The 26,977-nt window shown below is 47.6% G+C and overlaps 1 protein-coding gene across 1 annotated transcript in view; it reads right to left on the bottom strand.

Annotated features, from left to right (window-relative positions):
- Nucleotides 1–25,641, bottom strand: part of MMP19 (matrix metallopeptidase 19) — a 62,675-nt gene extending 37,034 nt beyond the window's left edge. The window contains exons 1-3 of the mRNA XM_085600908.1: nt 24,454–25,641; nt 20,544–20,632; nt 2,927–3,057 (exon numbers count right to left, since the gene is read on the bottom strand). Coding sequence (XP_085457034.1) covers nt 2,927–3,057; nt 20,544–20,632; nt 24,454–24,543 — 310 coding nt within the window. The 5' untranslated portion in view covers nt 24,544–25,641. The remainder of the gene's footprint in view (nt 1–2,926; nt 3,058–20,543; nt 20,633–24,453) is intronic.
- Nucleotides 25,642–26,977: the final 1,336 nt, after the last annotated feature.

Below are 26,977 nucleotides of genomic sequence, written 5' to 3'. Positions count from 1 at the left end.
CTTATGCCTAAACATTTGCTGCAAGGGCAAACCTGTTTGCTCATTCCACATCATCTACCATCCCCCAGGAGACAATCTCCTTTTCATCGAACACCTCATGGATTTGATCTCCTCTAACAACGGGCGGCAAAATAACCAAATATTCCTAGTCGACTTCAATCTCCATTGGAATGACATTAATGACTCAGGGGTCAACAGTTTCAAAAACTTCCTGGATGATCTAGCCTTCACCCAATCCTGCAGTAGTCCTACACACATTAAAGGATCAACCCTTGATCTCATTATCTCCAAAGCTGACGTCATCCAGGTGGACTCGATCCAACCTTGCGACTGGTCGGACCATCACATTATTGCCTTTCACATCAAATAAACCTATAACTCAACTCATCGCAACCCACAAAACCAAAGATCTGGAAAAGAGACCTGAAAAAAATCAACCCTAACTCACTACCTGCCTCCAGTTATAACCTGCTCCAGCCCCCTGTAAACACCTCTGACGTCCATGTTCTCACAAATCACTATCTCAACGCAAAGACCTCGATAATTAATGAGGCCGCCCCCTTGCAACTTAAGAGAGCTCCCATTAAAGATTCCAAGCCCTGGTACATCGCTCTACTTAATGAGGATAGAAGAGCCCTCAGATCCTCAGAACGCAACTGGAGAGCAGTCCCATCGGCTCTCCACCTCAAACTCCTTAGGAAAAAGAGAAATGCATACTACAAAAAAATTAAGCGCACTAAAGCTGACTTCTTCAGACACCAACTTGACCAAGCTAAAAACCGGCTAAAAAAGCTCTTCGAACTTGTCAAAAATCAAACCAAGGAAGCGCCCCAACGGGCCCAAGACCTAGATCGCCCACAACCTAACTGTCAAGAATTCTCCACCTTCTTCAATCTGAAGACTGACAACCTCATAAAGGATCTCCTTAATGACAGACCATTACACACTGCTCCTCATACGGTAATCACCCCGTTATTTACACCCATCCCATGCCATTCCCCCCCCAAGGCCTGCCCCAAAAATGAGGCAGCCTGGTCTTCCTTTGAGATGTACACTGAAGACGACCTAGGCAAGATTCTCAACAACCTGAAACCGGCCAATCATTTCACGGACCCCCTCCTGGCTAATGCAGTCAAAGCCCTTTCACCTTGGCTTCTTCCACTCTGGACCAAAATCATTAACAGCTCACTCCAACAAGGCTGCATCCCGGACTCCCTCAAAGTAGGCCAAGTCTCACCTATCCTAAAGAAACTCACTGCTGACCCTACTGACCTTAACAACTACCGTCCCATTTCCAATATCCCCACCTTGGCCAAATTGCTGGAAAAAGGTGTCAACCGACAACTGACCAATCACATAGATCACTTCAACCTACTAAATAAACATCAATCAGGCTTCAGAGCGGGTCACAGCACTGAATCGGCCATGACACACATTCTTGATGATGCGCTACAAATCCTTGACCAGAATGGTTCATGCTTACTCATCTTACTAGACCTCTCATCAGCCCTTGATACGGTCAAACACCAGAAACTATTAGATCTCCTGGAGCATAGGATGGGTCTGTCTGGCACAGTGCTAAAATGGTTTACATCCTTCCTGCATAACCGTACACAAAAATTCAAGGTTAACAACGCGCTCTCCAATGCCTCCCCTGTATCTCTTGGGGTGCCGCAAGGGTCCGCACTCTCACCGTCCTTGTTCAACTTGTTCATGGAACCGCTCACTGAAATCCTGCAAACATCCAATGTTCAATTTCATATGTATGCGGACTACACACAACTATACCTCAAGATCAACTCCATAGAGGACATTAATTTGCTCAACTCCACACTCAAGATCACCCAGCCTTGGTTATCAGAAAATCATCTCAAACTCAACGCATTAAGAACAGAATTCCTCCTCATAGCACCACCGGCCAAGATCCCTTTAATGCATGACCTGATCAAACAGCTCTCCGCGTTCAACGTACAACCAACTATCGTGGATTCTGCAAAATCCTTGGGGATCACTCTCGACAACAACCTCATGATGCAAAAACACATCAGTAACGCCACAAAGAGAGCTAATTTCCAGATAAGCACCCTAAGGAAGCTGAAACCCTTCCTGCCACTCGAGGACCTCAAGTTGGCAGTACAAGCGCTAGTTCTCCCTTGTGTGGATTACGGAAGTGTCTCCCTGTGTGGGCTACCAAAAGCTGCAACAGCGCCCTTAAGAGCGTCTATCAACGCCGCGGCAAAACTCATCACTGGCTCGAAAAGAACTGCAAACATTACCCCGGACTTAAAATCTTTGAATTGGCTTCCATTTGAAGCTAGAATCCACCTAAAAGTGGCGTGCATGACTCATAAAGCCTTACACCACAACTCTCCCAGCTACCTCGCGCAGAAACTGACAATCTCTGGTGGTCTACGGACTTCCAGGAGTGCCGAAAACCTTTTACTGAAACCTCAAAGGTTCAACAAAAAGAAAACATATAATCGATCCTTCTCTGGGATGGCACCCAAAATTTGGAACACTCTTCCCCCCGAAACCAGACGGAATGCCTCCTCCGCCGCTTTCAAAAAAGAAGTCAAAGCGCTTCTCATGGCAAAATTTACATGAGCACTTTCTCCTCAGAACTGAGTTCTCTAGTTCCGGTCATATTTGACAGCACCATGCTGTAATTCCTCCTACTATATTTGATCTCATTATGGTTTTATATGATTGTTCACTGCATATTTCTGTTTTGTTCTTCTTACAGCCAGTTGTTATGTAAAGCGCTCTGATATCCGCAAGGATCTTGTTCGCGCTCTATAAAACTTTCTAAATAAATAAATAAAATAAATCTAGTTGCAAAGTATCTCTTATCAATGTTGCTGAACACAGAAACCCAAAAAAGCAAAGCATCATGGGAAGGTGGAGACAACCCCAACTACCGCCTCACCGAGGTGCAAGTATTTAAAGGTCTTCTGGTTGAAGGGATCCTCCATGCCACAGCGCGGCTGCCTCATCTGCTCCAGAGTTTCTTCATCCAGGAACCCAGTGACGGGCAGTCCAGAGGCCGACTGGAAAGATCTAGAAAGAAGAATGGAAATGGCGGTTACTACAGGATTTCCGATCGAAGCCCTACCCTTAAGATTTCAGTGTGAAGCCCTTCAAAATTGTTCTATAGTCTGTGTTATATTTAAAAAAATCTAGAGAGACAGCACAACCTCAGAAAGCTAAACAAGCTGCAACATGCCTGGGCCCCTGGAATGATGTCAGTATTTTTGCTATTGGTTATTGGATCTGGAGCGCTGGTTTGAACAGTGTCAGCTTTTCTGGTGCCTAATGCTGCCACACTGGGCGTCGTGCGACTGCGTCCCAACCCGCTGACCTGAGAGTACAACCTCTCCTCTTTGGGCTTTCCGTAGTTCCTAAATTGCAGGCTGAGAATTTCTACACCCAGGTGCGGCTGGCACCGATCGGAGGTAGAGGAGCAGGGGCATACGTGAGGTAGTTGGGAAGGTAATGGAGGGGGAGGACACGGGGGAAGTGGCTAAGAAAACATTAAATAAAAAAAATATCGCTTCCTCACCAGTCTCTCCTCCGTAGTCCTCCCTCACTCGGAGTCGACCACAGGAAGCACACCCAGGCTCCCTGTCAGCCAATCACAACACTGCCTTAGCAGCAATGTGATTGGGCTGAGCGACGTTTTTCGGCACTCAGACACTGACTGGAGGCCTGGGCATGTTTTCTACGTAGGCTGCGATGCAGCCTGCATGGAGAACATGTGAAGTGCGCATGACTGTGGTGGGTGTTCCGAGAGGGCCATCCAAGCAGTCATTGCTCACTTTAGGAGGGTGCAACTACTCCTTTACTGATCCCGCCCTCTCATGCAAAGCTGTGGGCGGAAGTAGGAGAAAATAAAATGATAACGTGAGTCATTATCATTTTATTTTCTCTGTCTTTCACTGCAAAAAAGCAGTGGGGCGACGCTCCTCCACCTTAGCGGAGAAGCCAGCACTGTCTCCACCCACGGAGATGAAACACAGCCTTTCATGAACATATGCAAACAACCCTCTCAAAACTGGACACAGACAACAAGGGCGTGAGCACTAGAAAGTCACAGAAGGACCAAAAGTGGTTGGGAGTGATCTTGGATACTTGGATACATGAACCATGTCCACCCTGCTACTGAGCCCCACCTCCACGTCACCCATACTTACTTGGGATAGGAAAATGTCTGGATGTGCCCACCGCACTGGGTCTCTACACCTAACGCAAATACACACTCTTGAGTAAATGCACAAACACAGACAGCAGCTTGCTCAGGAGAACTGAGCGTCAAGAGGCCAAGTAATCTGAAAAAGCGGTGCCATACAAAAACTGCTTAACGTAACTGAGAAAATGACAGCCATTTTGAAACTGGTATGTCAACATTAATTGAAAATAACGTCCTGTCATTCCTTGCATGAGCCTGCTTTAAAATGACACATTTGCAGAACTGAGGGGTCTCTGTGTTTCCGTCACTCCGGAACCTCTGATGAATGATATTAAAGGAACAAATTTGTCAAATGGTAGGAGTATTTATTTTTAGCACTTATTATGCCTGACAAGGCATGGAAGTGCTTAGTGGACGAACAGCACTCAACTCTGTGGGAGCCCAGAGTCAGTAATTTACTCAAGTGAAAGGATTACCGTTTTTCCTACTGTTTCCATGCAGTGTTTTGCATTTTCAAAATTCTTCTCATGCAGACTTACTGGAAAACTCCAGGTATGGATGCTAAATTGATATGTCCTCAGATTATATGGGCGGCTTTACACCATTAGTGACAATGTCTTGTATATGGTCTGGTCAACGCTTGGCCCAGGTACTGCTTTCAACGTTGGTAAAGTCTATCGCAGAGCAGGGCACTCGTCGCCAGTTAGACCATCATAAGCCAAATGATCAGCAATAGCCTGAAAAGCAATATCTACCGTTGCGTGTCTACAGCGACAAATCAAGGGCAGTACAAGCCAAGTTCTGCAGGTGCATGCACAACAGAGACACAGCATGCCTCAAAGACCTCACTGTCCCTGGAATACCTAAACCAACACCTGAGCCTCTCTAATCTCATTAGGGCTTCCAGGGTCAGTGAGCCTGCAAGCGGATTCCTTCCGCTATCGCAGGGAGGCTGGTTGTACTCCGTGTAGGCCTTCGACTCCGGAAATCTTGGCACACCGCCTCAGCCGGCACATTGCCTCAAAGAGCACCTCCCTGCTTAGCAGATCACATCGCAAACACTCTCCTCATGTGAACTAAAGCACAAGTAGGCTTTCCTCTTCGATGAAACCTCTAACTTATAGGGGCTCCTACAAGGAATGAATGAGAGAACATCTCTAGGGATTGACCTGATTCATAGCAATATTCTTGGTTCTGGGTTTTTAGGGTTTTCGTGGAGAAAAGAGGAGCTGATTTACAGCATTTCAAATGTAAGAAATGTGAGTTTATCCAGGGGAGGGCAAATTTAGGTGGTCCGCTCCCATATTCGACAGAAGTGAGCATCAATTTACCCTCCACTGCTCGCAGTCAGTTATTTTTGATGGGTTTGCATCTTTTCAGTCAACTGCAACTTTAAAGTGTAAAATCACCCAGTCCTTTTACCAATAGTCTCTTTCTGAAAAGTCATTACACTTGCCGTCTAACAATTGTGATTAATATATTTGGGTTCTTTGGGTAAAGCTTTTTAAATGGGTTCTTATTTTAACGGATCCAACAACTTAAAAAGGCCCATCTGGCTCACTTCATTTTAAAGTATAGTTTATTTTGTTTCCAAGATGCTATTCAATTCCATATCAACAAGGCTAATTGCTTACAATGCCAACGTAAGAAAGGAATATTTGTTCTGAATGTGGCATGCCTTAAAAAACGGTAATACCTTTATGTTAGTCTAACCTTTTTTTTTATTCAACACGTTTGAATTTTTTTGCTACATTTTTGTATAATAGGGAAACTATTGCTGTGTACTTGTTTGAGAAACTGACTTTTCACCACAAAGTAGGCTAAATGCATCACACTTTGTGTCACCAAAAGAGAGAATCGTTTTGCTGTCTGGCCGAAGAAGCTTGGGAGTCATGTTGGTGAAGGGGTTGATCTATGGTGTTTTGGTGTTCAGGGAACTGCCACGGCCTAGACGTTGAACCCTAGAAAACATATCATACATGCCAATAGACCCGATTCAGGCAGGAGACTCCCGATTCGTTTAAACAAATAAAAAATGGCTTTATTTTAGTTGTCTCGCACCTAAAATTACCTCTGTTTTTATATAAGCCAATGGAGAAAATACATTTCCCCCATTTCCTTCAAAATCTCCCACTTTCCTATTATAAAACGTTGGCATGTATGATAGCTGCCTATAGGTGTGTTAACTGAGAAAATTGTGATTTATGGTAGAGAGAAGTATACCGAAATTATGTACTGTGTTGAAATATTGGCGGTGCACAGCACACAGCAAATTTGACGACTGTACTAACAGGTTGCTGGGAACCGGGATGAGTGGTGCTGCAATAACTTTCATGAAGCGGTGTCAGCCGGCCTCCGGGTTGTAGGCAAGAAGCAATGTACATCACAGTGTGTTATCAGTACAAAATAAAGTAAATAAAAAAATGTTTAATAAAAAAAAAAAAAGTATGATAGCTGCCAACACTAGGTTGACAGGCCACAGCTTTTGAGGCCCATTTCTTCCTACAGATTTAACGGTGTCATCCTACACTGAGGGGCAGATTTAGAAGGAACTGACGCATCTGCATGGATGCATCAGTTTCCTGCGCCAGTGTCAAATGTCCTTGCGCCACCATGGATGCGCTGTATTTACAATGTAGTGCTCCATGGCGCAAGGATTAACAGATGCTTCAGAAATTCTGACGCAAAAGTCACGCTTTGCTGGAGTTGTGTCGCAAGCACAACACAACTCCAGCAATGTATTTTGAGGCCTATATTTACTGTACTGCGTCACTCCTTACTCCTGCTTCAAGCAGGCGTAAGGTTTTGACGCAGTCGCGTCCTGAAAGTGGTGCAGCGAAATCTTGTAGATTTCACTGCGTCACTTTTACTAGGCCTTCCAGCGTGGGAACACCCACCCTGCATACATTATACCTGACGCAGGTATTATGTGACGCAGGGCTTTACAACGTGACGCATCTCCCTAGATGCGTCACGTTGTGAGTAGGCCGCATTGTTTGTGCCGCCGTTGTGTCAAAAAATGGCGGCGCAAGGGGATTGTAAATCTGCCCCTTTGTTTCTAAGCGGCGCAACAACACTTCCTGTCCATTTGCGGTCTTGAAAAAATATGAACAAGCCAGCCCCTTAACGGCATGACCCAGCCTCAGGCTGACAGTCCAGAGTTTGTGGCCATGTGCTAAGAACTGATCCAATGATGATATAAAGGGGCGGTGCCGTGCACCTGTCAGTCACATGCCTGAGCCAGCATTTCTGAGCCATGATGCTTTCGTGCATGGACTGACCATAGTGCCCAGGACAGTGGAATTTGCAGGCTGAAGTATGACAGCGCGACGGGGGGGCCTCACTAGTGGGTGGAAGCAGCTAGGCCAACCACCTGGCCATGCCTTCAGTTTCTACATGAAAGCCGCCTCCCATGCCCGCTCCATAAAGTCAGGGCTGGCGTCGCAGTGCTTTTGCCCTGCCATCAGAAAATACAAGAGTCCCCTTCTCCATGGTGGTGTAGTTGCATGCACTGCCACGGGGGCAGGAGCTGGCATCGCTTTTCTGCTCAGACATGCCGCAACCCTGATAGTAAGTGAGCGCTGGGCACTTTCAGATCCAAGGTGGGATATCATGGACTCCTCTGCAGTCAATGAAGTTCTGTATCGAATCTGAATGTGTCCATGGGACACAAGGTCACCAGCTGATACTTCTAAGTAAGTGAATCTTGCACAGCTGGTGTACATGTTCTATGTGTGAGGAAGTACGCATGGTTGGTACCTGTGTCTGAGTGAAACTGGGGCTACTGCCACCTGCTCTGGCCTTCTCAAGGCTGGAAGGCGTGCACTGCTCCTGCCTTTCCTGTTTGTTGTGTTACCATCATGAGTCGACATCTAAATGCAGTCGTGGCCAGCATGGCTCGCTGGTGGGGGAGAGGGGGCGGGCTCAGGGTCACAGGGGGCGGGCGGGGAGCTTCAATAATAAAAATTAAAAAAATTATAACCTACCTTTCTGCCAGCCAGGGTCCCACGTCTTCACTGCTCGGTGTGCTCCTGCTGTCCTGCCTCCGGCAGGAACAGGAAGCCTCCCTCCCCTCCCCTAAGCCAATCACAACGCTCCAGTGGAGCATTGTGATTGGTCGGGACGTCACCCAGCCAGGGGCTGTAGGAGAGTGCATGTTCTCCATGTAGGCTGCAATGCAGCCTGCATGGATGTGAGAAGTTGGCCAGGTATATGCTGTTCACTAGTTAAAGTGGACACCTTGCACCAGTACAATTCGACTCTTATGGTAGTAGGTTTAAGACAACCTTTTAAAGAAAGCTATCCTAGTGGTAGCTGTGGAGAGCAGCCTTCAGGCTAAGTCTTTAGAGGAATGTAAAGCAGCTTGTTTTACCTTATAATCTCTTGAATAACTAAATGAAAGGACACCACACAGGTATATATATCAAATATATATGTATTTAGTACTAACAACTCTCTACTAATCTCTTTATGAGATTAGAAGTCTGGAACATATGCACAAACCAACATTTCACAATAAGTTAAGCACAAATATGGCTGGGGCCCTAGGGGCGTACCAGACCATATACTAAAAAAGAGACTTAGAGATAACGAATTGCGAGGGGACAAGGCCTAGGGCCTTCAGAAGCGCTGGGGCCTCACTAATCCACCCAAGGCAGGTAAGTAAAGGACCCACGGGAGACGCATGCAGTGTGAGAACACAGCCACGGATCCCAATTGACTTCAATGGAGCAAGTCGCGATTGGAAATTAGGAGTTTAAGGATACTTCGGGAGAGTCTACAAGCAAGTCACTTACAGGGTAAGTAGTTCTAGAGCCAACACCCACAGGAGCACCGTAGTGCTGGAGTTACCTCACCCAGGGAAGCCGGGTGCATAGGTGTCTTTTGGTGTCGGGTCGCGGCATCGTTTTCAATGGGAGCCAAAGAAGACTTGCTGCTTGTGAAGACAGGAGAAGTGTCCAGTCGAATCCAAGGCTGGATTCAGAAGAAGGAAGACCTGAAAGTAGAGGGGACAGTGTTCAAAGTCACTTGGCAGTGACCCGGGGCAAGGAAGATGGATGCCCACAGTCGTCGGGTGATTTCAGGTGATCCACGGGCGCCTTGACTCTTCAGCCACGAGGTCCAGGAGGCGTCAACGACGACCAGGAGCTGGATTCTGTGTGTCCCACAAAGTCTGCAGCTTACTGCGGTGTCGGTGACCAGATTGGAGACAGCAAGCCTTGGCAACAGCAAGTCTCGTGGAAAGTGTAAAAAGTCAGCGGTGCAGACCAGCAAGGTCTGAGGGACTCACCCAGCGAGGGTAAGTCAGGGCAGGCGTGGAGCAACCAGGGGAGCTCTTTGGAACTGTGGAAAAGTCTTCTGGGGACCCACAAGCCAACCGGCAAGGGATCGCGAAGATGCCTCGGGAGGATTCACTCAACAGGGGCCCACGGTCAGTCGGGATGGGGTAGGCCTCTGATCTTCGGTGGAAATCCTGCTGGAGGCTTGGACCACACGTGGTCCGATGCACAAGTTCGTAGAACGTCGTGAAGGGGTTGCACTCAAAAATAGTGCACGGTACACAGGGATTGCGGTTCCTCGCCACTCGTGGGGTCCAGTTGCCTCAGCGTCGCTGGGGACTCACAATGGCCTTGGAGAAGTCAGGAAATCCTCTTCCTGGGATGCAGGGACTTTGAACTCTGGCGGGAGCGGGAAAGTTTGTGACCGTTGATTGCAAGATTGGGTGCTTGCCAAGCAGGGGAGTCACTCCTTGACTCCAAGGGAGATTCTTCAGTCTTCCAGAGGTAGTGGAACGTCGAAGGGCCAGGATTCTTCTTCAGAGCGTCATCCAGGGATATCTAGTTTGCAATGGCAAGGGTTCCCTAACTTATACTGAGAGGAAGGGAGGGACTAGCTCTATGACCCCACCTATGGGAGGGTCAGGGGAGTGGGTGGCTACACCCACTTCCCTTTGTCCAGTTTCACGCCAAAGCAGGGGCAGGTAGCCCCTGAGCCGGTTTGAACTGGTGTATGCACAGAGGAGCCTACTGCTCCCCCAGTGCAGGACTTCAAAGCACTCTGGGAGTGCACCTACCTAGCCTCAATACACTAAACCCTGTCTGGGAGGTGGCCACACCTCCCTGTGACAGGATGCCTATTGTTGGGCCTCCTCCACTGCGAGTTTCGGTCATCAGCAGGAGGACAGCCCAGTGTCTGTGAATGGTGGCATCCATTTTGTGATGCCAGGGCTCTTCAGGATTCTACCGTGTTTCCACAGTAGGTACATGTCTATCCCTCTAGAAGGGTGGGATCATACTCCCACACCAGTTACTGGTGTGGGGGTATGATTCCAAAGCGTTTGACACCAAACATGACATGTTTTTATGCAGCCATCCCAGAGTTAGCATTTACCGCGAGGTTATAATGCACTTAAGAGTATATGGTTTGACCGCATTCACAAACAACCCCAGAGAATAGACTCTGAGAGCTGCAGAGGGGCCCTGCTCAGGCAGAGGCACCCCCTCACATGGAAACCAAGCACCCTGCCCTCAGGATTGGTAGGGCCTGCCTTAGGGGTGACTGATAGGTTTAAATGTGTGTGCAAGGAGAGATATAGTGAAGCTATATCTCAGTGAGGAGTGCTAACACTACCTCACCCAGTCTGCAGTAGCAGGCCTGTGGTGTCAGATCTATTCTGCTTCCCAGGGGTGGCATAATACATGCTTCAGCCCCTGGTAGGCCTGTGAAGTACCTATGCCCTTGGTACCTAAGGTACCATACACTAGGGGCTCATAAGGTACCACAGTATCCAATCACTAGTACACCTAATATGCACTCCAAGTTGTTTAGAGAGAACAGAGAGGCTGGGGTCCTGATTAGCAGGGTCCCAGCCAGACTATAGCCAGAAACCAGTGTAAACAGAAGAAAAAAAGTGGGGGCAACATAAGAGGCAGATTCTACTCTCCTACACAACCCTCCCCCCCAAACGCAGGGACACTAAACTAACCTTGACCAGTTGAGTCTTCGTGTTCTAAGTGGAAATACCTTGAGAGTCCATCTGCATTGGCATGTTGGGTCCCAGGTCTATGTTCCACTGTATAGTCCATCCCCTGTAGGGCAATGGACTACCTTAAAAGTTTTGGGTTTTCACCTTTCATCTGTTTAAGCCATAGGAGGGGCTTGTGGTCAGTCTGAACTATGAAGTGAGTACCAAACAAGTATGGCCTCAGCTTCTTCAGGGCCCACAACACAGCTAAGGCCTCCCTCTCTATAGCTGACCAATTTTCTCTCTAGGGGGCAGCGTTCTGCTAATAAAAGCTACTGGCTGGTCTTGACCATCACCATTCAGTTGAGACTGTACAGATCCCACACCCAGCTCAGAAACATATGTTTGGACAGTGAACTTTTTGGTGTAGTCTGGACTCTGTAAGATGGGAGCAGTGCACATGGCCTGCTTTAGTTCTTCAAATGCCTTCTGACAGCTAGCTGTCCACTGAACCTTTTTGGCATTTTCTTTGAGGTAAGATCATTCAAGGGGGTCACTATAGATCCATATCCATTTACAAACCTCCTATAGTACCCAGTCAGGCCTAAAAAGGCTCTCACCTGTGTCTGGGTGGTTGGAGCAACCCATTCCATGATCGTTTGGATTTTGCTCTGCAAAGGCTGAACCTGGCACCCACCTACAAGGTGGCCCAGGTACACAACCTGACTCTGCCCTATCTGGCACGTAGTGGCCTTGATAAAACATTTCTGAGGTGGACCAGGTGATCCTGCCAGGAGGAACTAAAGACAGCAATATCATCTAGATAAGCTGAGCAATAAGTTTCCATCCCTGCCAGAACTTTGTTCACCTACCTCTGAAAAGTGGCAGGTGCATTTTTCAATCCAAAGGGCATCACCACAAAGTGGTAGTGCTCACTAGGGGTCGAAAATGCTGTTTTGGCTTTTGCATCATCAGCTAACCTGATCTGCCAGTAGCCAGCTGTCAGGTCAAATGTACTCAGATACTTGGCTGAGGCCAAAGTATCAATCAGCTCATCTGCCCTTGGTATGGGATAGCCATCAGTCCTGGTGACTGCATTGAGGCCTCTGTAGTTTACACAAAACCTCATTTCTTTCTTACCACCCTGAGTATGAGGTTTGGGTACTAGGACTACTGGGCTAGCCCAAGGGCTATCTGAAGGCTCAATCACAGCTAACTCCAACATTTTCTGGACTTCAGTCCTGATACAGTCCCTGACATGGTCAGCTTGCCTGTAGATTTTACTCTTGACAGGCAGACTTTCCCCAGTGTCCACGTCATGGGTGCACCAGGTAGTCTGACTAGGGGTCAGGCTAAACATATGTCTGTACTGTTGCAGAACTTGTCTGCATTCAGTTTGCTGATGGTCAGTGAGGCTGCTTGCCAAAGCAACACCATCTACTGACCCATCATCAGGGTTCTGTGAGAGCAGGTCAGGGAGAGGGTCACTCTCCTCCTCCTGTTCCTCATCAGTTGACATGAGCAAGCCCATGTCAGCCCTGTCAACATATGGTTTCAATCTGTTGACATGGAGCACCCTCAGGGGGCTCCTGGGAGTTCCAAGATTCACCAGATAGGTGACTTCTCCCTTTTGCTCAACAATGGTATGGGGGCCACTCCATTTGTCTTGGAGGGCTGCTGGGGCCACAGGCTCCAACACCCACACTTTCTGTCCTGGCTGGTACACAGTCAGCAGAGCCTTTTGGTCATGCCAAGTTTTTTGTAATTCTTGGCTGGCCTCCAGGTTTTTAGTTGCCTTCTTCATGTATTCGGCCATCATGGAGCGGAGACCAAGTACATAGTCCATTACATCCTGCTTGGGGGTTTGAGAGGTAACTCCCAGCCCTCTTTTACGAAACACAATGGACCTCTTACAGGGTGTCCAAACAGAAGCTCAAATGGGCTGTAACCAATCCCCTTCTGTGGAACCTCTCTGTATGCAAACAAAAGGCAGGGAAGAAGAAGGTCCCATTTTCACCCAAGCTTTTCTGGGAGTCCTTTGATCATTCCCTTAAGGGTTTTGTTGAAACGTTCAACCAACCCATTGCATTGTGGGTGATAGGGGTAGTGAATTTATAAGTTACACCACACTCCTTCCACATTGCTTTCAAATATCCTGACATGAAGTTTGTACCTCTGTCAGAGATGACCTCCTTTGGGAAACCCACTCTGGAGAAAACTCCAATGAGGGCTCTTGCCACCACAGGGGCTGTGGTGGTCCTCAGGGGAATTGCCTCTGGGTACCTGGTGGCATGATCCACCACCACCAGGATAAATCTATGCCCAGATGCAGTTGGAGGGTCAAGGGGACCAACAATGCCAATCCCTACCCTTTCAAAGGGTACCCCCACCACAGGTAGTGGTATCAGGGGGCCTTTGTTGTGCAACCTGACTTGCCAGTGGCTTGGCAAGTGACACAGGAGCGACAAAACTCCTTGGTGTCTTCTGACATATGTGGCCAATGAAAATGTGGAACAAGCCTGTCCCAGGTCTTGTTTTGGTCCAAGTGACCTGCCAAAGGGATGTCATGTGCTAGGGTCATGAGAAACCCCCTAAGCTTCTGAGGTATTACCAACCTCCTGGTGGCTCCAGGGGTTGGATCTCTACCCTCAGAATATAGGAGTCCCTCATCCCAATAAACTTTATGGGATCCACTAGCACTCCCGGCAGCCTCAGCAGCAGCCTGCTGTCTGAGGGGTTCAAGAGAGGGGCAGCACTGTTGCTCCTTACTCAGATTTTCCCTAGAAGGGCCCCCTGCACGCAAGAACTCAACCTGATCAGGCTCAAGACCCTCTGGGGCAGTTCCTTGTTCAGGATCTGCTTCTCCTCCCTCAAGAGGTGAATCTGTGATCTGAGACAGAGGGGAAGGCACTGCCTTAACCCTACTGCTCCTCTTCTTGGGAAGCACCTGGTCCATGGTTTCAGGATCCAGAGCTGGTTCAGTGTTATGTATTTTGGCCTGTGACCTGGTCACAGCAAATACCTCTGCAGGGATGCCCAACATCTCAGCATGAGTCTATAACTCTACTTCAGACCAGACTGAAGTCTCTAGATCATTGCCCAATAGACATTCTACAGGGAGGTCTGCACTGACTACTACTTTCTTGACACCTGTTACCCCTCCCCAGGAGAAATTCACAACTGCCAGACTATGGTTGGTCCTGACATTGCTTGCATTGGTTACCTGCTACATTTCAGCCAGGATGATCTGCTCAGGGTCCTCAAGATCCTCTGCCACCATGGTGACGCTAGCACCTGTGTCCCTGAATGCCAAAGCCCGTTTGCCATTTATTACAGGCTGCTGTTTGTATTTGCCCAGATTACAGGGGCTCACTAGGAAGGACATATCAGTGTCTCCATCAAAAATCAGCAATGCCTGAGTGGGTACTCTGACTAGGCCAGAGTCCACTTCAGAACCCAGGGTCAACCCTACTACACCCTTATTCTGAGTACCACCTCCACCAGTAGCTGTACTAGGGGGAACAGTTGCCTTAGGGGCAGGAGTGGTGGTGGTTTGGTCTTTGGACTTGTTACAGTCAGAAGTCCAGTGCCCTTTCTTTTTACAGAATTTGCACCAGGGCTTCTTTTGACGTTTTCCCTTGTTGGATTGTGAATCCCCACCAGATGCAGATTTTTGGGGCCCTTGTGACACTTTCACATGCCACCGTATGCGCGGCTAAAGTTTACACCCTAACTGATGGGACCTACTGGCCCCATAGGAGAGTGAGGAGGGGAGACTCCTTTGGTCAAGCGTGTATATGCAGAGAACTCCCGCCTCTGCACCTGTATCAGATCTCCTCGCTTCCTCGCTGGTGGGGCGTAAACTTTAGCCGCGCATACGGTGGCGTGTGAAAGTGTTCACCCCACCAAGTGGAACCCTCACCAACATAGTACGGTAAGGGCGGAGCCCGTTTATGCAGTATAGGTCCTGATGAATGCCACGGACCCCTCAGGGCAAGCAGGCAGAAACATGTTGACCACTTATAGTACGGTGGGGGGACAATAGAATCCCCAACACACCGACCATTTATTTGACACACCATACAGATGCCAGTTACATTAAATTAAGTATGACATCTGTAATGGCATTTTAACCTCACTTCTTTTGTAAGCGCCCCCACTTAGCTTTAGAAGTGCATCCCTGTCTTCAGGTGTATACCTGCCCTCTATCAAACCAAGTTTTTAGAGGGCAAGGACTGGTCAATGATGAAGCATGACACCAGGTGGTGTGTGAGGCCAGTCTTTCACTTTTTGTGAGATGCCTGCACTCACAAGTTAACACTGTAATCACTATAACACTTAGGTCATCATACTAGGAGCGGCTCTTTTTGTGTTAAAAATTATGATTTGGAGGCTGCCTACTCCTAGCACCCCGTGCTTCTAGTTCCCTTCCCCAGATCTTCCCTGGGGTTCTGTGGTTAAACACATCCCTGTGTGCCATGCCTACAATCCACTGCCCTATTATAGATCAGCCACCCCTCTAGCTGGGTGCACTATACCAGTGGTGAGGGTACAGGTGCATGAGCCATGTACCCCTTCAGTGTCTAAGTCCAAGACATTGTAAGTGCAGTGCTGCCATTAAGAGTATACAGTACTGGGAGGTTGTCATTACGATCTCCACAGCACCATAATGGCTACACTGAAAACTGAGAAGTTTGGTATCAAACTTCTCAGCACATTAAACCCACACTGATGTTAATGTGGGATTTAATGAAAAATGCACTCAGAGGGGATCTTAGAGATACCCCCTGAAAAACAACCAGCCTCTGGTGGTTTCCCTGAATTGTACACACCAACCTACCACCACGAGAAATGTTTCTGGACCCGTGGGGTGGGAGCCTTCACTCCCTGAGACCAAAAACAAAGCCTTTCCTGGGCGGAGGTGTTCACACTTGCCCCAGGCCAGGAAGAGCCATCTGTGGCAGGCGGAGCTTCAAAGGCTTTGCAGCCTTTGTAATGCGACCCCCAGCCTCTCCTGCTATTGGGAACAGGCCCCTTCCTGTCTCTCCTACTTTTCGGCAGGACAGGCGGGAAAAATTAGAGCAGCCCACTAGGTGTGCCCACCTCTGCCAACTCCACCCCTCAGGTAGGGGAGGCGCGGTGAAGCCCACTCTTCAGTGCCCGCCATCTTGCAGATGGTAGGCACTCCCCAATCAGGATCAGGGATTGTGCTCACCCCCCCACGTGGGGTGAGCACACCAAGGGTGTAGTCACCCTAAGGCCAGTAGCCCATTGGCTACTGACCTCAAGACCCGTAAAATGCCCCCTAAACACAGTATTTAGGGGGCAGCCCTGAACCAAGAAGGGAGACCAGAAGAAACTACAAGAAAAGAAGAAGAAGGTCGGAACAGCCGTGCCGCAGCTAACAAGAGGAAGACTCCCACTGACTTGGCCCCAGCCCTACCGGCCTGCCAACACCTCAAACCTGCTCCTGCAAATTCCCGGTGTGTCCTGCAGCCAGCAACCTCAAAAACCCCAGAGGACCTGCCTGCCTTCACCCACATAGACTGTGTCTCGTGAACACTGGACTTGTTCAACTCCAACCTCTGGCTCTGGCCTGACACCGCGAACTTGCACCACTCTGCACCCGCTGACCACTGGCCGAGCTCGAGTGGGCAAACACCACAAGGAGGTCTTCCCGGCAATCCTGAACCGAGATCCAGTGACCACTGACCTGCCTCAAGCCTCCAATCCACAAGGTCCCCCAAACGCGACCAGGAGCTGGTAAGAAGATCCAACCCTAAAAGGCACCCCTGCACCCGATGCCCCACGGCCTTGGGTGGCCCAACCGACGGTGCCTAACCAACCCCCAACATCCCAACTTATCTCTCGAAGTGGTGGTCGCAACCAGAAGACCTTCATCCCCAAGCGTGCAGTGCTTTTCCAAACCGGAGACTCCCCATTGAAAGCTACAGGGCTTCCGATGCCGAAACTGCACTCTGCACCCGGCCGCCCCAGTGCCGCTGAGGGTGCAACTTTTGTGCTGGCCTAAACCCCCATTTGCCCTGAGCTTAATTCCAGGAGCTTTGCTCCCACAGCCAAGTGGCCTGCTCGTCAGCAGCCACTAACCAGAGGCCCCCTATCCCCCATTGGATAACATTGGGCCTCAGCACTCTGCACCCGGCCGCCCTAGTGCAGCTGAGGGTGCATCCTTGACTCTGGGGAAATCCTTGTCCTAACCCCAGGAGCTCAACTCCAAAGACCAATTACTGACCTGGTAACAGTTAACTTCATTTCTCTCCATAGGAACCTATTGACTGTTTTCTCTGAAAAATGTTTTAAGTGTGGAGTTGATTTGTATGGAAGCATGAAAAATAGCAATTGTGCAAAACTGACTTTACCTACCTTTTCTCTAGGACATGTCCCAGTGTGATATCTAGCCATATCACACTGAGTAGAAAAAGTAATCTAAAAAGATAATCTAAAAAGTAATGCAAAAGTAACTTATCTGTAATTTTACTGCAAAGTCGATACAAAGTATTTGTACAACATAACACAGTATTGCATTACCAGTAATCCAAACTGAAACCATTCAAAGTACATTTACAACTGCATTTCCAAGCTGTATATTTACTGCAAAGTATTTATCAACTTACCTGTGCCAGGCTTGCTTGGTTCTAGGACATAAAGTAACTAAAAGAATATTTTTATACAAAACCAATTGGTCTGAAGTTCAGTCTTTGAGTGTGTGAAGTCATTCGCTGATTAAGTGTGTACAACTAATGCTTAACACTGTCCTCTGATACAGCCTTACTGCTCGCCCATACTACCACAAATAGAGAGTAAGGTGCTATCTACTTTTACCTCTGCCTACCTTTGGGGTTCCACTGGACTCTGTGCACACTATACCTCACTTTGGTATAGTAGATACAGAGCCAGCTTCCTACACTCAGCCACTGTCAAAATCGCTGCCTCCCAACAACTCTGCGACAACCTATCCAACTTCTTCTACAGCAAAAACAAAACAGCAACTTTGCACACAATCCCAACCCCAGAGAATTAATTGCTAACCAATCCACCACCAGTCAAGATGGCTTCCTGATCGAACGGACAACCTTCACCAGAAATCACACAGTGTCAATCATGCGGAAAATTCACTCAGGGGCCCTACAGACCTATTCCCCACTACATCTACAACCTGGGAACATGACCAATCAGCACCACCCTGACCCACATCATCAGCACCTCCGCCACATCTGCCATTTTACCAGGGGAGTGAAAACTTGCAGAAGTCAACACCCTCCTCAAGTAGACCATGGCGGACCTGAATCAACCTAGCAACTTCCAACCCATCTTCCTCCTTCCCTATCCAGTCAAAGTGATTGAGAAGGCCATCAACAAGCAACTCACAACCCACAACCCACCACAAACTTTACCATTTTCCAGACAACACTCAATCAGGATTCAGAAAGAACCATAGCACTCATCGCGGCCACCTACAACATTTGAATCATTCTGGATCAAGAAACAGCAGCCCTCATTCTGTCTAGTCTCTCCGCAGCCTTTGACACTGTCTCCCAAAACACACTCATCAGAGGACGCCACAAGATTGGTATACAAGGATTAGCTCTCAAATGGATCTGGTACTTCTTCACTGGAAGAACCCAAAGGGTCAGGCTGCCACCCTTCACATCAGAGACCAAGAAACTGATGATATGCAGAGTCCCACAGTGATCATCCCTCAGCCCTACCTTTTTCAACATATACATGACACCGCTTGCCAACATAATCCAATCAAAAGACATTACTGTCATCTCCTACGCCGATGACACCCAACTCATTCTCTACCTGACGCAGAAGACAACCACCACCAGAACCAACTTCACCAACTGCGTGACCATGGTAGCAGACTGGATACGAATCAACTGACTGAAGCTCAACTCCGACAAGACGGAAATACTGGTCTTCTGCAACAAGACCTCCCCATGGGACTCCACCTGGTGGCTGATGGAGCTAGGAACACCACACACAGACAATGCAAAAAATCTAGGGATCATCCTAGATGACAAGCTCAACTTGACAGCTCAAGTCAATGCAGTGTGCACCTCCTGTTTCCACATCCTATGCATGCTATGAAAGATCTTCAAATGGCTGCCTCAGAACACCAGACGGACCGTCAAGCAAGCACTCATAATCAGCAGGCTGGACTACGGCAACACGCTCTGCGCTGGATTCTCTAAACAACTCCTACACAGACTCCAGACCATCCAGAACACCTTGACAAGTCTCATACTCCACCTGCCATGCCGCACCCACATCACACTGCATCTCAGGAAGCTTCACTGGTTCCCAATTAACAAGAACAGCCAATTCAAACTTCTCACACACACATACCACACATACAAAGCTTTACACAACACAGGACCAAAATACCTGAACAGCCGCATACACTTTCACCAGACACCTATGCTCTGCCGCACTCTCACTCAGGGGTGCTTTCTCCACAGGGACATTGACCATCTGACTGCGAGCCATTACTTACATTCACATATACACATTATGTATGCCATCATAGAGCTGCTTCTCCCAGAAGACACTAGGCATACTGTTTTTACTAGTAGGCGTGGTTTATTGGTGACCTACAGCTAGGGCTTTTTTACTGAAGTGTGCATGTCAGGTTAACCAGTATTTTGCTTATGGCCAGCCCGACATGCGCAGTTCAGGCTTTCCCAGCCATCACTGTCACTGAGCTGGGGAAGCCAAGACACAGCTCCATCGGTCTCGGATGGAGCGCTGTGATCGCCTATCCCAGCCAATCCCCGCACTGCTCTTTATGCAGTTTCATATTATAAACAGCTTGGAAGCAGTGCTTTCATTGGCTGAGATGCATGGTGCTTAGTTTCACTTTGCCCGCCCAGCAGGCATTGCTCAGCTCTTCAATTCAGCACACAGTGCTGGTTGATTTCAAAGAGTCGGTCTTCGTGTGTGCAGAGAAGATCGACTGTTAACGTAAGTTGATTGTTTATTTATTATATTATTTCTTGTCTTGTGTCTTATGTAAAGTAATGGGACTCACGCAAAGTGCTCCAATACTGTTGGTCGAGTTTGTGCTGTGTGCAAACTGCACAAATAAATAAATAAACAAACGATATTAAGGTAGCAACAACAAGAGTAGCCTAGAAATGCCCTAACATTTTCGAGAGTCACCAGACGCCACTGCTCTACTACACTGCACCCAAGACATGGAATGACCTCCTTCAACACAGCAGAGCCTCCTCCTCACTTCTTGAGTTCCGCAGGAAGCTGAGGGCCTGGCTCTTTGTATAAGAACCTTGAGAACCACGCACCCTCTTGTGTGATTAGTATGCTATAACCAATCAACATAACATACCTCTGGAGGCCACATTCACCTACCTCAGTGCTTCCTCGATGTCCGTGATCTGGAACTCGTAGGACGGATTCTCCAGGGGTTTCTGTAGGTAACCAAACTGTAGTAGGTAAATCTGGGGAGGAAAAAAATCCAGCATCATTCATAGGTTGACTGAGCAGACACAAGAGTGTTTGGATAGAACAGCCTACCTGTCTATGCACGTTTCCCCTCCACAATAGGCAGATTGACAAATGTGGAAGAGACCAGGACTCTGGATGAGCGTTCACTCTTAAATAAATGCGATACTCTCAACAAAAAAACAAGCATTGTAAAAGTCAGTAGGTCTCGCCTTTTGGCTGGTAATGCTGAGCTATTGGCTTTTCTAATCCTCTTTGCAGATGCTGTTCAGCTTCGGCAGAAATAAATGCTTTTTGCTAATGCTGTGCAGCATCGGCATAAAAAATAAAAGTGCGATGATATGTAATCACGCCTGTGCCATCATAAATGCATGCATATATATCATGACATGACAGTGGGCGCAGGCTGGTGATGCATGCGCGCGTAGGGCATAACTTGGCCGCCTTTTTATTTATTTTCTTATTTAACATTCCAAGATGGTGGACATCAATCTTAGGGCAGCAAATAAATACAAATAATTTAAACATTTCCGTAAATGCATTTTGTAAAAGGAGCAGCCTGGTTACAAACTGCAACTGCCGGGCCTTTGAAAAAAAAACAGTTCAAAGGACTGTGAGGAATGGGGGAGAATTCCGCGTAGAAGGTTCGTTAATGATGGCAGGGGAGTATCAGAGGAGATTGAGGCGGGTGGGGGAATTAAAAAAAAATATAATAAAAAGCATTAAAACAAAAAAAGAAGCCAGTCACAGAGGGGTGAGGGAAGCAAGCGAGCTGGGGGATGGAGAGACGTTGGTGCAACAAAGAGTGTACGGGGGCAGGAATCTGAGGAAAAAAGCAGCATAAGAGGCAGAGAGCAAGAAAACGAGTGCCCTACCATGGAGTGTTAAAAGAAAACAAAAAAATTCCCTGAATGTGAGCATTAGGATACAAGTAATTCAATCTAAAGTGTGGTAAAGGAGCTAAGCATAATATGGGACTAACAAAAACAGAGGAAAAAAAGATATTTAATAAAAAAGCCTGCAAATGAGATTGACAAGAAAGCCAAAAAGGTGAGCAAAGGGCTGGCCATAAGCCAACTTGGAGTATTAGTACTGTCCACAATAGGCTTTCGATAACAGACAGCTAAAAGCTAACTATAGGCGAGACTTCAATAAAGGAACTGCCAGCTTTGGAGACGACTGTCATCTGCTTAGATCAACGTCTCAGGCAACGCCATGCCACAAGGTGGCTCTGCTCTTTGCGCAGTCTGATCCTGATCGAAAGAGTGTTGTTTGCAGCACCTTTGACTTTCCTCATCATGGGTGGAAGACATCTGTATGTAAGCAGGGGCATGCAAAAAGAACAGTTGTCTGGAGCTCACCTACAGAGCGCTACAACATTCACATTTTTAAAGTCCTCCCAAAAGTAGCTCATTCAAGTGGAGAATGGGGAGATGAAGAGGCCTGCCAGGCTAAGGTCACACAAAGTTTTACTACACAGCTGGAACTCAACGCCATCACACCAGCCCATAAGACCCTAAATTGCTAGAGGATGCCAAGAGAGGAAAGGGAACTCGGTCCACGGTCCCACTAGGTGCCAGCGGTGTCAGTGGTCTACAGCCCACTGTGCCTTGTGATTGGTTTGCCGCACACTGAGGAGGCGGACAGGAAGACAGACCAGAAGACTGAGAACAGGCTATGAGGTCACCGTATTCAGGGAAATGGGCTGACGGGTGGGTTTAGTAATGTTCCTGTGCCAAACATATCTGGGTCTCTATATTGTCACAAGGTCATGGAATGTACCCAACAGGTGTGTGGTTTCAAAGAAAAATGGCCCCTCTCCAGCTTCAGAAGCCCAGTTGAGATCCCAAAGCATGCCGAAACGTCGCGGGAGGCGCCAAGGCTGCCCCTGTGGATAAACATGTGTAGAACAACTGCCTCCAGGGCTTGAACTCATGGGAACGGAAATTCATTCCTGCATTGCTGAAAAGGAGCCAGGAAACAGCAGAAAGAACTCAGCTTTGAAAGTTCTGTCTCGGACTAAAGAGATCCAACACAGTCAGCAAGCGTGCCAGGTCCCCTTGCCAACAAAGAACAGCTTCAGCAGAGCCGCGCTCCCTCCCCTCACAGATAAAAGTAGTACAGAACAGGCAGCAGGGTAGTAGCAGTACCACTGTAAGGTTTCCTTAAGGACTGTATGGGTACAACACAGCAGTAGTAAGCTTCCGTCACACATTATATGCATATAGAACAAGGCAGCCACATCCTTGCAAGAGTTCCTCATAGGGAGATTACATTCAGTACAGCAGCAGTACGACGTTCTCTCACACACAAACATGTACTGCATAAGCAGCAGCGCACACTTCTAAAACATTAAACATATGTACGGCATAAGGAGCAATGCAAGCGTCCCCACCGCTGCCAAGCTGGCTATGCCCAAGATTGTACATTGAGCGAGTCCTCGCCTTTCTCAAACAGTTTGACTTTTTGGGAATTGTCTATTTTTTACCATTAAAGCATATGCATAGAAATCAATAACTTTTACATTCCTGGTAGATTAAAAGTCATGTCACATCCAACATCGGACCAATTGGTGGACAGATTCAGCTTCAGTACAGACAACAGTGCAAGCTTCCCCCACACAAAAGGGACAGCCAGCACCAGTATAAGCTTCACTCACATGTCAAATAATTACAGCACGAGCAGCATAAATGCAAGCAGGCAGAACTGGTATAGTACCGACAGCAACGGCGCAAGCAGCACCGGCTCAGAGAAAGGACAGGCGAAGCCTCGCCTGTGCAAGCTTCTTCTACACAATGAATCGATGCAGCAGTGCATATTTCACAAACACTGAGCATGCAGGGTGCAGGCAGCAATCTGATCCTCCTCATATGAAAAACATGCAGTGCAAACTTCCATCACACAGGGATAAGACGGGAAGAAGAGAAAATTACACACACATGAAGCAGCAATGTAAGCTTTACTTATACACAGAATAGGTGCAGCACAGACAACAGTGCAACACACACATTGAACGAGTACTGCATAAGCAGCAGTGCAAGCTTCATCACACATACACAGCACAGGAAGCAGTGGAAATGCACCCAGACACACCCCATACACAGACACACCACAGCAGGAATGCAGGATACTTACCCTAATAATAGGTGCAATAATGCAACACTCAAACACACAGAACAGGTACTGCAGCGGCACCAGCAGTGCAAGCTTCATCACACACAGAAACTGCATGTATGTGGTATTTGCATAGGGCAGAAAGCTGCAGAAGAGGATGGCAGGCGTTAAAAGCACAGACACATTCAAGGAGTGACTGGAGGTATAACCTGGTCTCTGACAGCATCTGAGGCCTGCTACTGAGTCCTAATGTATTGCTCTTTAGAGAGGTTCCTTCAGCCCTTTGCTGTACTGGGGCATGCTTGGGGGACCCCCTGAAAGGGTGAGATCTTTCCAGGCTCTGGATGCAGCGCCGAAAGCAGCTCTGCGGGCATATGATACCTTCACTACACAGCACTTTCACAGCCCCAAAAGTTAGGAAGTGCAGGCAAGAAATATATGTATGAGGGGGATATTGAAAGACAAGGTACATATGCTAAAGAGACACATTAATATAAAGGAGCGTGTAATAACGATTATCATATACTACTCAATTCTTACTCTGGAGTGTGTCAGTGCTTTAAAAGTTTTTAAGAGAACTCATTATTAAAATTAATTCTGAGCAATATCTGCAAAGATCCAGCCAACCATGTTTCCCTGAGGTAGCCCACAGATCTCTGCAGGATGCGCATTACACCAGACACTCACGCAATAGAACACTTACCGTGGCTTCCTCCTGCGGCGCAAGGTCGTCAGGAAGATATGCTGCGTTCCCGCCAGCCAGGATGAGCGAAAGAAGCAGGAGGCGGCTCATTATCACCGACAAGGAGCACCAGCACCGAAGATGAGCAGCTGTAGAGTTGGAACGATGTACCTCAGATACCAGGGCAGTGTGAGTCTTTTCAGTACTGCGAATACGCAAGTCTTTACACTAACTTATCTGTTATAGTCAGAACATCAAATTCTTGCACTGTATCTCCGATACTAGAAAAGTGCAAGAGTTTATAACAAGATGCCTTCGGAATGCAACACTGTTAGAGTTTCCAATGAGATATTATCATCGACGTAAGGAATGTCAAAGAGTAACTATTGAGATATCATCAGTAACTATTGAGATATCATCAGTAACTATTGAGATATCATCAGTAACTATTGATGTATCGTCAATCCTAAGAACTTCAAAGATTTACTATTGAGATTTTGTCAGTAACTATTGAGATATCGTCAATACTAAGAACGCCGAAGACTATTTATTGAGATATCGTCAATACTGAGAATGTCGAAGACTAACTTTGGAGAGATATCATCAATACTGAGAATGTCGAAGACTAACTATTGAGATATCGTCAATACTAAGAAGTCGTAGAGTCTGCAATGATGTGTCGATAGGCAGAAAGTCACAAAGTTCTTGTCCATACAAAGACTGTCTAAGAGTGTCCAGCGAGGTATCTTTGATATTAAGACAGTCAAAAAGTGTCCAACGGGCTATATTAAATACTGAAAAAGTATCTTCGATTCCCAGAATGTCACAGTTTGCAATAAGATATTGCAATCACTCAACATGAATTCCAATTAGAAAGTTCACTCTGCAAGGCTTTCTAATATTTTCCACGAATTTCTGATACGGACGCCAACGAGTTTCCAAGGAGATCTGCCAATGTGTATAAGTTTCCTGTACTATATCTCAGCCGTCCACTGTGCAAGATTAACACCTCGGTGCAATTGTCTCCACAGAGATCTCTCTGATCCTGCGACCGTGCAGGGGATCCAGTGCGGTCCTGTCGAGAGCTAGCGCTGCCGGAAAGAAGCACGGGCTGCCTTTCTTCTCAGAGATCCGGAAGGGTCGCGCCGTGGCCTCGGTTTCCGGTCCCAGGGGCTCGAGCGCCTGCTGCCTCTGCTCCCTCTGCGCTCCTTGCACTATCCCGCGCGCGCTTATAGAGAGCTCGCGGCGGCCAGGCGTGACTCACCGCGCGCAGACACCCACACGCTCCGCCGCGGCCCCTGAGGAACGGGATCGGAATGCACCCCTTAACCCTTTCGTGACACAAAGACTTTCATCCGCAACACCAACTTTCACTATCGAAGATCAAGGGACGTACGATGGAAAAGGGGGTTTATTGGAAAAACCTACTTTAGTTCATGTTTTTCACCTTGCCCTCAGCGAGATCTCAGATTACCCAAAGTAGCTGGATACCTCAGTGGGGTAATGCGCTTGCTACATATACGTTCGATTTGAGTCTGATCTGCAGGTCACAGGTTCAAGTTCGAGCGTGACAGCTAGGTAAGGAACATCTGCATGTCTACGGTCATGGTCCAAGCGAGGTAGCTCAGTGAGGCAACATGCAACTATACGGTTCAATTTCCGGTCAGATACCTCACTGTTGCAGTTGCAGTTAACTTGCAAGTAAATCCATATTCCCAAAATAGGTGAGTTAGCTCAGTAGACTAATGTATATGCTACAGAAATCTTTTTCTAACCTGTCAGGGCTAGTTTTGCATCCTAGTGACGTACCTCAGGGTTGACGAAGCTCAGTGTGTTTATGGACTTGCTGCAGAGATCTGCACAACATTGCAGTGTTAAGGTTAAACTCCAGGTAAAAACGCACAATAATGAAATGTTATGTGCAGAGAATTGTGTAATATGCAGGTTTAATGTTTCAATCTCAGTGAGATCACCAAATGCAGTGGTCTGCAGGTATCCTGGAGGTCCATCCACCAATACTGGTTAGACTGCTCAGTAGATAAGTGTATACGCTTGGCGGATCACCACCTTGAAGTAGTTGAGGGGCTTGTGTATCTCAGGGACCTGGAGAGCTATGCTGGTGGGAGCCTAGTTTCCTATAGGGTCGCCCAAGCTTGAGAGCTCAAACAGTCAAGACCAGACAAAGCACGCCAACAACCTTGTCCCATAAAAAGCATGTGATACAGAAACAGCAACAAGGCCACTAACTTTTCTGTGCACGAGGGACTTCCAGAGTCTCTGCGTGAGACATGAACAACTGATGACAGTCAAAGCGGCATGGAAACTACTGACAGGACGACTGAAGTTATGAGTGCCAAGTGTAAGACCAGAATCAAACTCAGGAACATACGGACTACGTATCACACAGGAAAGCTGGCCCAAGTAACATCTGAGATGAGGTGCTACAACCTACATATCCTGGGGAAGGATGGCAAAGTAGGTTGACAGGATCTGGCAGAATAAAAACCACCGCAGGAGAGACGGTACTGTACTTGTGAAGTGATGA

Source organism: Triturus cristatus, chromosome 4_2 (assembly GCF_964204655.1).
Source record: "Triturus cristatus chromosome 4_2, aTriCri1.1, whole genome shotgun sequence".
NCBI lineage: Eukaryota > Metazoa > Chordata > Amphibia > Caudata > Salamandridae > Triturus > Triturus cristatus.
The sequence above is the reverse complement of the archived record's forward strand: the minus strand, read 5'-3'. Positions and strand labels throughout refer to the sequence as shown.